Here is a 14,234-nt window from a genome sequence, read left to right on the forward strand (position 1 = left end):
TATATTAGGGTTGATTACTTAATTCATACCCACATAATGAATAACCATGTGGTCGGCCTCTTCCAATTAACTTTTAAAAAATTTATTCTTTTAATGAATTACAGATAACCCTTGTATAGCAAGGTTATTGGGTTCCTATAAAATATCATATTGTACGAAACCATGTTTTACGGGACTAAGAAAAAGTACAAAAAGGGGGAGGGGTTACATTCCAAAAACTAACAAAAATACACCATTCTAGATTTCACGTATCGTCTGTTCTCTTTAAAAAATCAGTAATCTGGGTTTGTTTGCTTTTGCTTGATAAATCTTTGTGAATTTCATCGTATGGAACTAAGCATTTTTGAAGCTCCCTTTTGAACTTTGAGCTCCTTTCATTCAAGAATCTGCATTCAAAAAATAAGATTCTAATTGCTCAGCTAACTTTATGCCTTCCCCTATGCTTTTTAGTGTAAAATTTGGAAGTTTAGAATTTTCATCTGAGCTATCATCATCTGAATTGATTTGATTTTACCTCCGATGCCATTTGCACCAAATCTGCCACGTGGGCCTCTTTTTCTACCAGGATTCTTGAATATCTTCAGTAATCATATCTTTTTTTATTTTTTTAGGAGCATCGGCGACTAAGGCCATGTTACTCTGTGTATATTGTCTATAAATTGTATGTGTCCTGAGGTCGATTTTCGGTTTTGCTGGACGAAAAACTTGAGTTTCCGGGAGGACAAACCACACTACCCTCACCCAAGCCCGACTAACTTGTGTTCCAGGAAAAATAATGGAATCACTGGTTAAAGCAGCATTGCAGGATCATCTAGACAAGACTGCAGTAATAGTTAAGACACAGCATGGGTTTGTCAAAGGGAAGTCTTGTCTGACCAATTCAATTGCTTACTATGATGTGGTCACAAAGCAACTGAATGCCAAAAATAATTTTGATGTCATATACTTGGATTTCAGGAAAGCTTTTGATACTGTTGCACATGGAAGACTGCTATAAATTAGGAGAGTATGGCATTAAGGGTAAGTTGCTACAGTGGATAAAGGGCTGCTTGAGTGGGAGACGATAGAGAGTGGTAATCAATGGACACTGCTCTTCGTGGACAAATGTTATTAGTGGAGTTCCCCAGAGTTCAGTGTTGGGCCCATCGTTGTTTTGTATATTTATCAATGATATTGATGGAGGTATATCAGGTTTAATGTCCAAGTTTGCAGATGATACAAAGATTGGCATGGTTTTTAACAACAGTAATGACAGTATGCTACTCCAACTGGATCTAGATAAGTTGGGAAAATGGGCTGGGAAGTGGCAACTGGAGTTTAACATTGACAAACGAAAAGTCCTGCATATGGATAGCAATAACCGAAGAGAAGCATACCAACTGGGTGGTACTGCACTCAGGGAAGTGGAAAGTGAAAAAGACCTGGGGGTAATTGCCAAATAAGAGCCAAATATGAAGTTTGCTCAGCAGTGCAGACAGGCTGCTGGGGGAGTCATGGAGTCTTGTCAATGATATATAGGAATTTTGCTAGCAGGGACAGGGGGGTGATAATCCTTTTATACAAGGCAATGGGGTCAGGCCACACAGAGTACTGTGTACAGGTGTGGACGCCTCATTTTAGGAAGGGTGTAGAGTTGCTAGAACGAGTACAAAGAAGGGCAACAAGATTGCTGAGGGGAACAAAGGGGTGCTCTTACCAAGAAAGGCTTAAGTTCTGCAAATTGCAGTGCCTGGAGAGTAGGTACCTGAGAGGTGATCTGATCGAGGTGTATAAGGCCTTGAATGGGTTGAGCAAACTGAATGCTGATGGGATTCTTTGTCTTGCTCAGATTAAGAACCTGAGGGGGCACAGTTTCAAATTGAGGAAAGACAGCTGTAGAATAGATGTGCGGAAATTTGCCTTTAGCCAGCGGGTAGTTGATTGGTGGAACAGGCTTCCATATTTTGTTGTGGAAGCTAAACAAATTTAAAGCTGAGCTGGACAAGCATTTGGAACGAATGGAGGGATAAAAAATGGGAGGGTTTTTTTTTTTTTTTTTTTTTGGCTGATGCTGCATAAGCTTGCTTTCTTGCATCGTATGCCTCTACTAATGCTAACTCAGCCATGTTGTGAAAAATAAAAATTCCTCCCTTCATCAACGGGTTCGGACTCAGGTCTTTTCCACCCGGTGTGGGGAGGAGGGCGATTCTATCAACTGTGCTACCCAGGAGGGCTTCAGTAGTCATATCATCAAAACCTTCCCCTCCTACTGACGTAGCAAGTTCTACTATTGCACCGATTATGTTTTCTGCTGCTTCAATCATATTCCCTGAATGAACTGACTCTAGCCATACAGTTTTCCACACGCATTTAACATTGATGGTTTTACTTCTTTCAGCAATAAAGCTAAGAGTCTGATACAATCCACAATTGAGAAATATTTCCATGCCTCCATTACTTCAACAGATTTGGAATCAATTTTTTTTTTTGCAAACTCCATTGTAATGATTTTCTGATGTAATGAGTTTTAAAGGCAGATATAATGCCTTTATCCATTGGTTGAATGAAAGAAGTTGTATTAACCCAGTACAAATGTAAAAGTAGGAACATAACTTCCAACATTAGGATGACTTAAATCTTTTGGATAGTCTGGTGCCATCCAATAGTAATAAAACTTTGAAATCTAGATTTTTCCACAAGTTCAACAAGTACAAGTTCAATATCACAGAATGTAACAAGGCAATTTCCCAACAAAATAAAATACAGGGATTTCTCAATAATTTTTTTTTGACTGGCAAGTCAACAGCAGTGATTCAAAGAGAGTGGAAGTGTTGAAAAATTACAACCAACACAATAGCAGGGTTTCCCCTGCACTAAAGCTCAAAAATACCGTGTTAGAGTGAAACCGTGTTGTAATTACCATATTGTGCAAGGATTGCCGCAATTTATCAATCGTGTTAGAGCGAAACCATGTTGTAGAAATACCTTGTTATACGGGGGTTGCCTGTATTTATATGATGAATTATCATTTTATCTATTTGAAGAAATAATAACTAAGAATTTTAAACAAATTAAAACTATGTATTATCATGTATCAAAATACCTTGTACATCTAGCTTCAGAAGTATTCCAAATATCTTGCTTTTTAAGTCCTTCAGTGAAGTCTTCTGATTTGTATCCTGGGTGAAACCACCACCACTGCATGCTTTTCTATATAAGGAGAGCTCGCAAAGTTGAGTAAATAAGATGTTCAAGCTTTCAACACATGCCATCTCAAAAATGAACCTAATGGGAAAAATAAACAGTATACAGAATTAACAGTTCCACAATACAGTACACTCTCAATTTTCCGGGATGGGTGGTAAAAAAAAAAATTCCTGGATAATCGATTTCCAGGTTAATCCAAAAATACAGTCCCCGACATACATAACAGATATGTTCCAAAACTTACGTCAGCTGAGTTTTACGTAACTCAGGAATTACTAATAAAATATTGCTACTATTTCCCTGATGTGGCAAAATTACAAAAACCACATATCCTCAGAAGAATGAAGAAAAATAGGTATATATTTTTCAATTAATTAGTTATATAAATAGAAAAAATTGTTATAAATTTTTAATTAGTTCAATTAAAAACTATCTGGGGGCAAGCGATAAAGTAGCCAGAGTGGCACCAAAGAAAACAATACATAAAAGGAAGGAAAAATGCATGCTACTCTACTATAAAAAACCAATATGTATTTCGTCATCATCATCATCAGCAGCCATTTCCAATAAACTCCAGGATGAAGTCCTCTCCGGCAACTTTCCAGTTTCTTCTGTTATGTGCAATGGCCATCCATTTACTACCCACAAACTCATGAATGTCATTTGTCTATCTCTTGTTTTGGCCATATTCATCTTTAGTCCAAAATCCTTACTAACTCTGCATAACTGATTAAGATTTTCCTCTAATTCTTTAGGATCGGGGCTTATGAGCACAATGTCATCTGCAAATCGTAAATGGTTTAGGTACTCTCCATTCACAGTGACTTCTTTCTGCGACCAGTCTAATCTTCTGAAAGCTTCCTCAAGGCAGCAGTAAACAACTTTGGAGATATTGTATCTCCTTGCCGAACTCCTTTCCCAATTTTAAATTTCGTACTGTCTTTGTCAAGAATAATAAAGGAGATAGTGTTCTCATATATTTTCGTCAAAATCATAATATATGGGGTATCTATGCCTTGTCCAGTGCCCGAAACATTGCCTTATGCTGTATGGAGTCAAATGCCTTTTCATAATCCACAAATGCCAGGCATACTGGTGTTTTATATTCATTTGCTTTCTCCATTAGCTGTGATATTACATGAAGGTGATCCATAGTTGAGAATCCTGTCCTAAAGCCAGCTTGCTCTTTCGGTTGATTCTCATCAAGTATTCTTTCTAATCTGTTAGTAATGACCCTTGTGAATAACTTGTAGATGTGGAATAACAAGCTAATTGGTCTATAATTTCCAATTTCTGATTTAGCTCTTTCTTATGCAGCAAAACTATGATTGCATTATTCCACTCCTTAAGCATTATGCATTTTCTAATGCATTTTGTGAAGAGTCTTGCCAGTTTCTGTATCATGTCTTTTCCTCCCAATTTTAACAACTCTACAGTAACTTCATCTTCCCTGGGGCTTTCTGATTCTTCATTTTCTTCAATACATATTCTACCTCATCAGGAAGGATATCAAGTATGTCGTATATGTTAATAATTTGTGATCCATCTTACCCACTGCTGGCATCATTTCCTCGCTCCCTGTATAATTCTCTATAGTACTCTTCTGCTATTTGAATTATGCCTTCTCTGCTATTCATAAGTAAACCACTGCTGTTCTTCAGTTTCAGTATCATTTGTCTTTTTCTATTAGTGGTCATGGCTTCTGATTTAAGTCCTTTGTTTTCCCTTAATGCTTGTCTACTTTTCTTGTGTTAAAAAAAAAAAAAAGTATGTCCTCTCATGCTCTTTCTAATGGCTTTGCATAACTCAGTATACTCAATTTTCTCCTTGTCAGTGTTTATCTTTATGTTCATTTGTCATCTTCAGTTCATCACAACAAGTGTTTTTTTGACTAATTTTTTCTTCTTTGGATTTTTTTTTACTTATAGGTTTCTTGGGCTTTATCACTTTCAGAAAGTTGTAATATTCCTCGTCGATATCTTGGTCCTGAGCAGTCTGCAGTTAGTTTATTCTTTAGTTCCAGCACATACTGCTTTTTCTCCTCTTCTGTTAGCTCAAAGACCTTTGTATTATTTACTCGAGTCAGTTTTTTCCTTTCTTTTCTTAAATCTATATCAAGTGAACATCTTACCATTCTGCAATCACTTCCAACATTTACCTTGTTTAGAATGATAACATTTACGATATATATCTTCTGTTAGTGAGGATGAAGTTAATTTCATTAGTTGTTAATCCATTTCGGCACAAAAGTGTTCATTACTGACATTCCTCAAGAATCTGCAAACTTTACAAGTCTATCACCTCTTTCATCAATTCCAAAATTTCCTATAGTTCCCCTTTTGGCACTGTTTTGTCTCTTTCCAACCTTAGCACAATGAAGTCCCCCATAGTGTAGCGGGTTTTCTGCTCATTTAGAAGACTTTCAATTTCGGTGTACATTTCTTCAACCTCTTCATCATCATGGCTCGATGTTGGTGCATAAATATATTATAACCTTTAGCTTGTACCTCTTAGAAATCTTGAGTACATCACCCTTGGCGATGTACTCGGGATTTCTAACATTTTGAAATTTTGAATTCCAAATTGTTGTTTTTAAAATCTTTATGGACCAGAAACCCAACTCCACCTTCACTCCTTTCACTGTTTCCATTGGTGTACAGCAGATTTCCACTTGATAAACTTATGATTCATTTCTTCTTCTTGTTTCAGCCAAACCGATGATATTCCAATTCACATTTTCTAATTCCTTTTCCAGCTCTAATATCCTGTTTTCACCGATGAGTGATCGTATGTTATAACATACGATTTTTTTTTTTTTTTTGGCTGATGCTGCATAAGCTTGCTTTCTTGCATCAAATGCCTCTACTAATGCTAAAAATAACAGGCCAAGTTCAGTTTCCGTGCATGGCAGCCTGGTCGTACCCAGAGATTATTAGCACCCTCTGCTTCCATTCTGATCCTCTCGCTGCCGTAAGAGGGAGAGTGAAAGCTGCTGGGGACTGAGAGCCCTTTGTATTGTTGTGCTGTCATGCTGGAGGGTTTGGTCTTTTCCTCTTCATGCTGACCAGGCATCTTGAAGAGAACCACTCTACTAGTTCGTTGCCACCACGTAACAGGGCTTACCATCGAGGTGTGCATGAGTGGATTTTAGGGAGGCAGGCCAACCGGACTTCTCCTAAATCTTCTGTAATAGAGAGATATTGGATCCATAAGTGTTTTAGGCTGAGTGTCTGATAACACACAGGATACCTGTTCTCCTCTAAGCCCCTTAGAGGGGAACAGGTATCGGCCACTGTTTTGGCCACTGGAAAGACAAGGCATAGATACCCCATATATTATGATTTTGAAGAAAATATATGAAAGTGTACCTCCTTTATTAGACTAGACAAAGACAGTAGGAAATTTAAAATCGAGAAAGGAGTTCGACAAGAAGACAATATCTCCAAAGCTGTTTACTGCTGCCTTTGAGGAAGCTTTCAGAAGATTAGACTGGTCGCAGAAAGGAGTCAATGTGAACGGAGAGTACTAAACCATTTACGATTTGCAGATGACATTGTGGTCATAAGCCACGATCCCAAAGAATTAGAGGAAAATCTTAATCAGTTATGCACAGTTGGTAAGGATTTTGGACTAAAGATGAATATGGCTAAAACAAAAGTAATGATGAACAAGTATGCCACGGAAAGGGAAATAATGATTGAAGGAGCAGTAATTGAAAAGGTGGAGTCATATACTTATCTGGGACAAGTTATTAGCTGTAATAATGATAAATGGCTGGAAGTCAAGAGAAGAATAAATTTTGGATGGATAGCATTCAGGAAATATAGTCACATACTGAAGAGCAATATCCCAGTTTGTCTGAAACGTAAAATAATGACTCAATGTATACTCCCGACCATGAGTTATTGTTGTTGTTGTTATTTGGTTTTTGGGAGCATTAGCAACTAAGGCCATATTGCTCCGGGGATATGTGGTGGTCATTGTCTAACCTTTCCGCATCCTCCGTATTTGGTGGTCACGGGCTCGAACCCCGGTCTAATCAAGAAGCGTGTGCTACGCACTGCTGCTCCTGCCCACCTGGCTACGGAGTCGCCCCATGAGTTATGGAAGTGAAACTTGGGCACTCACCAAAATAATAGAAGAGAAGCTGAGAACTACACAGCGAAGAATGGAACGAATTATATTGGGAATCAGACTGTTAGATAAGAAGAGAAACACGTGAATTAGGCAGCAAACTCAAGTAAATGGTCTTGGGCAGGACACATAGCTCGAAGACATGACAGATGTACTAAGAAAATAACAGAATGATACCCAAGAGGAGCTAGAAGAAAACCTGGAAGACAAAGGCGCAGATGGACAGACGAAATTCATGAATTTTCAGGTAGTAAATGGATGGCCAGTGCTCAAAACAGAAGGAACTGGAAAGTTGCAGGAGAGGCCTTCATCCTGCAGTGGATTGAAAATGGCTGATGATGAATACTAATGCTAAAAGCACCATGACACAAAGTAACATCTAAAGATTGAGATCAGCACTATTTTTATTCTGATATGCAAGATTAAAAGATTTTTTAATAGGCAGATAGCTTATTTTTATTATTATGATGTTAAAAGACAATTATTTTGATCTGCTTTTGACTACCAGATCGTAGTCAGAGGCAGATCTGTTTACATCATTAAACCTAATATTTTAAATTGTGTCAAAAAATGTCAGAAAGATCAAAAATAATTAAATTTGTATAATTAATAATTAAATTACTAATATGCAAATTTTATTCACATAAATCTAGATGTGAGAGTTATCTTTGTAGAGAAGTTATCTTATTTGTGATTATTATTTGGCCGGTGCAGCATAAGCCTCAGGCTTTCTTGCACCATATGGCTAATAATAATAAGATCTAGGAATATTGGATTGACAGGCTGAGAAATGGCAGTTTAAGTTTAATATTAACAAATGCAAGTTACTGCACATGGGTAGCAGTAACCCCAGAGTAACTTATCAACTGTGTGGTACTACACTCAGGGTAGTGGAGAATGAAAGAGACCTGAAGGGTAATTGATCAGCCAGACAAATTCTCTGAACAGTGTAGACATGCTGTACAGAAACTTTGCTAGTAGGGATAAGGAGATGATTATCCCTTTCTATAAGGGCATGGTTAGTCCCCATCTTGAATACTGTATACAGGTCTGGAGGACTGACTTAAGAAAAGATGTTGATCTGCTGGAACAGGTGCTTAGAAGGGCAACCAGACTGGTGAAAAGAAGAACAAAAGGGGCTGCTCTTACCTAGAAAGGCTTCAGTTCGGCAAACTGCAGAGTTTGAGACCAGGCACCTGCAGAGAGATCTGATTGAGGTGTTTAAAACCTTGAATGTACTGAGTAAGCTGAATATTAATGGTATTCTTCCACTTGATGAGACTACGTACGAGGCAGCATACATTCAAGTTATTATTATTAGCCATATGGTGCAAGGAAGTCTGAGACTTTTGCTGCACCAGGCAAAAAAAAAAAAATTTCTGAGTTACCCTGAGAGAGCGAAAGAGGGAGGTAAAAGGGAATCACCAAGAAACAGAAGAATGATGATATCCAGCTCAGGACCCTGGGTATGTCAACCCCATGCTCACCAGATGTAAGCCCCTGAAGAGAATGACGGTTGCAAGATAGATGTGCAGAAGCTTGCTAGTTAGTTAGTTATTTATTTGGTTTTTAGGAGCATTAGCAACTACGGCCATATTGTTCCGGGATATGCGGTGGTCATTCCCTGACCTTTCCGCATTTTCCGTATTTGGTGGTCACGGGCTCGAACCCTGGTCTAATCAAGAAGCGTGTGCTATGCACTGCTGCTCCTTCCCACCTGGCTACGGAGGCGCCTGCAGAAGCTTGCCTTCAACCAGCAGATGACTGATTGTTGGAACAGGATTTCATCTGTTGTTGTGCAAGAAAGCAAGCAGCTGATGCTACATAAGCTCATATGCTTGCTAAATTACTACTACTACTACTAAAGTGGGCAGGTTGAATAAATTCAAGGGAGAATCAGACAAATTCTTGGAGGGTATGCATGGGTGAACTGTTTTTTTTTTTTTGTTGGTGCTATATAAACTTGCTTTCTTGCATCATTTGCCATTACTACTTCTGCTACTACTAACTGTCTAAAAGTACTACTAAAGGCTAAAATTTTTACTGTCAGGACAAAAACTACTCACCTGGAGTCCAAATAGTAATTAAATCATTCTAGGATTATCTGCCAAGTGGAATTAACTAACTGGTGTAATTATAAATCGAAATTGTCAATATATATCTCAAAATTATGATCAGTGATATATTTAGAGTTAGTAGAGGCATTTGATGCAAGAAAGAAATCTTATATAGCATCACCAAAAAAAAAACCTTCCCATTTCACCCATCTCTTAACTCCAAATGTTTGTCTAGTTCTGCCTTGACCTTATTTAAGTTGTTGACCTATTACTATTAGCCACATGGTGCAAGGAAACCTGAGGCTTACGGTGCATTAGGCAAAAAAAAAAAAAAAAATTCTAAGTTACCCTAAGAGAGAGAGAGAGAGAGTAATAATAAGAAGTAGAAGAGAATCACTAAGAAAGAAAAGAATGATGATATCCAGCTAAGGGCCATGGGTGTGCCAAGCCCATACTCACCAGATGTGAGCACTCCACTATAACAGATAGAAGTTTGTTCCAACTATCAACCATCCACTGGCTAAAGGCAAATTTCTGCACACCTATTCTACAACTGTCTTTCCTCAGTTTGAATTTACGTACCCCCCCAAGGTGTGTAATCTGACAAGAAGAATCCCATCAGCATTGATCTTGCTCAAACCATTCAAGGCCCTATATATCTCAATTAGATCACTTCACAGGTGCCTAGTCTCCAAATGCTGAAATTTGCAGAACTTAAGTCTTTTTTTTTTTTTTTGGTAACAGCAACCCTTTGTTCCACTCACCTATTTCTCCATTATTATTTTTAAAATATTTTGATTTAACATGGAGAGTCACAATTATATACTCATATTGAATCACTCAATAACTACTAGTTAAATAAGCTCAATGAAAAAATAAATAAAAATATATGCACAGAATTATCCTGAAAGGATGTTGATAAAGTCGCATCATGTCATCAAAAAATTAAGAATTATACTCTCCAATTAGCTCACATTTGAGTTTTGTACCTGTCTATGTTAACATTGTAAAAATGTCAAGAGGGAGGAAAAAGCAGGTAAAAAAATGCGAAAGAGGTAGGTAAAAGGGAATCACCAAGAAACAGAAGAATGATGATATAGGTTCATGCAAAAATCGGGTGCACTGGATGCTACTCACCCGTGCAGTGACCCATAATCATGAAGTAGTACCTTACTAATCTCTGCCAGGAATGGGCGCCCACCGGTTCTCATTTTGTAGAGTTTTAGGTACATACCACGTTGAGCAGCAATGTGGTATGCACCTAAAACTCTACATGTGTCTGGTCGATTTGCTGGACAAAAAAAAATATGCTACCCTTGCCTGAAAGCAAATAAATCAGCCAAGCTGTGAAAAAGACCCATATACCTAAAATTCCTCGAGCCACTCGGGGATTCGAATTCAAGTATTTTCCATCTAGTGTGGGAAGAAGGGTGATTACTGTGCGAGGAGACCTCACTAGTGAAAAAAAAAAAGGAGTTTTAAAAAAAAAAGTGCCTCTTCCAAGCATACATCCGAACCTCAAGATACCATTACACGGTCCCTAGTGTTGCTATCCCATTTTGTTAGAATATTAAAAAATTCTTGAAGTCAATGACAAGTGAACTTTCGCATTTCTCGTATTTCTTTATATAGTTAATAATGATATCTATGACAACAAATAAACTGAAATATTATTATTTCTTTTACTTGTGCTGAACTGTCTCCTTTAAACAATATTTTATAAAAATGAATAAAGACATTATACTTACTTGAATATTTAAATTATGGTACATTTAGTTAGAAACTTGTTCCTAAATTGAAGCAGTGTGCTATTTATTTACGTGTATATACATATAGGAAATGCATAGGCTGTACAGTTGTACTACTTCTCATCGCTACGAATCATCGACCACTGGTTGAAAATGAAACCAACAGGAGATCAGCGTTTCTCACTTTTCCCACCAACTACTTGTCAATGCTACAATCGAGTGCGCCATAAGTTGCGCATAGAGTAGTATCTTACTTCTCTGCGCTGCACATAAAATAAGAAAAATACAGTAATTTACTGTACTGTACAGTTTAATATAGGTGTGTGAGTGATAAACCACAACTAAAGCTAGGAGGGGCCTTATGCGTTCGCAATTGTGTATATTCTTCTGTAGGCTTTGTTGTGTCGACAATCGTAAGTTGCCAGGAGAATAACAATGATAACAATAAACACGCGACCATGGCAGATTGACTAACTCGGCCGTTTTGTTCAAAAAAAAAGTCCATAAAAATTCCTCGCGTCAATTGACGCGTACAAACTTTAACTGCTTTTTCGCAATAGTCATTCAAAGGCGCCTGCGCCGGAATTCCAATGTGGGAGGAGTGCAATTATAACCACTGGGCTACCACCCTATAGAGCAGTGGTTTCAACTAATGTGCCGCGGCACCTTAGGTAGCCGCAACAACAATCCCCTGGGTACCATGTAATTTGGGTTTAAGTTACTTAAACATGTATTTTTTTTAAATTTATATGTTTATTTCATATAATAAAAATATGTTTATAAAAAGATGTACAGTATATTATTATTGTTGTTGTTGTTGTTAACAGCTACAAAACAGCAATCAAACTTGACCGAGGGTGCAGCTAAAAAGCAGAAGCTTGGAGCTTCAGAAGCTTGGAGAATACATTTCCAAAGTAAAAAGAGAAGTAAATGTACATAAGAAGACTAGTGAAATGAAATGTACAGAAAAAATAAAACTAAATAAATGAAAGTAGGACTCATCCGTCCTATTTAAGTGAACAAGTAGGGGTAAGGCAGAGCATTGGTATTTCTTCACACACACACACATTGCACAATCAGAATCTTAGAACTTGCAAGAAGAGTCCATTTTGAGGTCAGGTAACGGATGAGGTTAGCAAATTCAGTTGCCTCTTGAAGTGTCCGGGGGTGTCAAATATCTCCACATTTGCTTTGTTCATTGATCTTGCAGTCCTGTTCTAGAAGTTGTAGTATCCATAATTTGTAGTAGTAGTGGCATGTGATGCAAGAAAGCAAGTGTATGAGCTTATGCAGCATCAGCCAAAAAAAAAAAAAAATCACACCATTCCCTCCAAATGCCTGTCCAGTTCCTCCTTAAATTTATTCAACCTATCAACTTCCACAACGACAGATGGAAGTTTGTTCCAGCAATTAACCACCCGCTGGCTAAAGGCAAATTTCCGCACATCTGTTCTACATCTGTCCTTTCTTAATTTGAATTTATGCCCCCTTAGGTTCGTAATCTGAACAAGTGGAAGGATCCCATCAGAATTCAGCGTGCTCAACCCATTCAAGGCCTTATACACCTCAATCGGATCACCGCGCAGGTGCCTTGTCTCCAGCCACTGCAATTTGCAGAACTTTAGCCTCTCTTGGTAAGAGGATCCCTTCATTCCCCTCACCAATCTTGTTGCCCTTCTCTGTACACGCTCAAGCAAATCGACATCCTTCCTAAAATGAGGCCTCCAGACCTGTACGCAGTACTCAAGGCGTGGCCTGACCATTGCCTTAGACAGAGGGACAACAACCTCCTTCTCCCTGCTAGCAAAATTCCTATATATCATTGAGAAAACCCCATGACCTGCCCTGGCAGCCTGTCTGCATTGCTCAGAAAACTTCATATCTGACTGCACAATTACTCCCGGGTCTTTTTCATTTTCTACCACCTTAAGTGTAGTACCACACAGTTGGTACGTTTCTCTGGGGTTACTTCTACCCATATGCAGTACTTTGCATTTGTCAAGGTTAAACTTCAGTTGCCACTTCTTAGCCCATCTGCCCAAATTGTTCTCGCATATGATGGTTTCCTTAACGCTCTTGTCGGTGCGTTAAAAATTATTTGTGAGACGAGATGAGGGCAATTCAGGGTACCATTTAACAGCTGGTTAAGAAGGAGTAAGTCGGCTTTATCTCTTCTTTTTTCCAGCGTTTCGAGTCCAAAGAATACGCACCGCTCTTGGTAGGATTTCTCATTGTATTGAAGGCCACTTTTAAAGCAAACGTACTGGATTGCTCTTTTTTGAATATTTTCAATTTCTAATTTTTGATAAGCAACATGTGGGGACCAGACCTGTGAGGCAAATTCTAGGGCTGGCCTAACATAGATTTTGTAGAGAAAGATGAAAAGTGCCAACTGATTGAAGTCTCGGTTAATTCTTTTCAGGAAACCCAGTTTTTTGCTAGCTGCCTTCACAATTTTAGAGACATGGACATCAAAGGAAAATGATTCTTTAATAAAGATACCTGAATTTTTGGCTGTACTAACTTTTTTGGTTGCCTTATTGTTGATACAATAAGAAAAATGAAGTTTGTTTTTGTTTTGTGCATTAGCAAAGCTCATCAGCTCACACTTTTCTTTTCATTGACTGCCATTTTGTTCTCCTTCAGCCACTGAATAACTCGTTGAAGGGCTTCGTTTAGGATGATGCATTCATTGGTACTGCGAATTGCTTTATAGATTTTTATGTCGTCTGCAAATATGTTGATTTTGATTTGGTAGTCTCCAAGGGTGCTTGGGCAGGTCGTTGATATAGATAAGAAATAATAGCGGGCCTAAGGATGAACCCTGTGGGACACCAATTTCAGGCTTGAAAGGATATGAGGTTTTACCTTTAAATGTCACGGACATTTCTCTACCTTCCAATTAGTTTTCAATCCAGTTTAGTGCCTAACCTCTGAGATCATAGTGATGCAGTTTGTTCATTAGTCTCTGATGGACTACCTTGTCGAAGGCTTGGGATATATTCGAGACAAACGAAATCATATCTGTGCAGTTGGAAAGACCCTTGATAAATCCGTGAGAGTAATCTGACAAATTAAATTTCATAAAGTTAAATAGCTGCTTCATTAC

At 38.1% G+C, this 14,234-nt stretch overlaps 1 protein-coding gene across 1 annotated transcript in view; it reads right to left on the minus strand.

The window, feature by feature from the left end:
* Grip163 (gamma-tubulin complex component 6) overlaps nucleotides 1-11,307 on the minus strand; it is a 916,232-nt gene extending 904,925 nt beyond the window's left edge. The window contains exons 1-2 of the mRNA XM_090384619.1: nucleotides 11,126-11,307; nucleotides 3,083-3,264 (exon numbers count right to left, since the gene is read on the minus strand). Coding sequence (XP_090240745.1) covers nucleotides 3,083-3,251 — 169 coding nt within the window. The 5' untranslated portion in view covers nucleotides 3,252-3,264; nucleotides 11,126-11,307. The remainder of the gene's footprint in view (nucleotides 1-3,082; nucleotides 3,265-11,125) is intronic.
* Between the last annotated feature and the right edge of the window lie 2,927 nt (nucleotides 11,308-14,234).

The sequence above is a fragment of the Mastigoproctus giganteus genome, chromosome 11 (genome assembly GCF_048544385.1).
Source record: "Mastigoproctus giganteus isolate SK-2022 chromosome 11, ASM4854438v1, whole genome shotgun sequence".
Lineage (NCBI taxonomy): Eukaryota > Metazoa > Arthropoda > Arachnida > Uropygi > Thelyphonidae > Mastigoproctus > Mastigoproctus giganteus.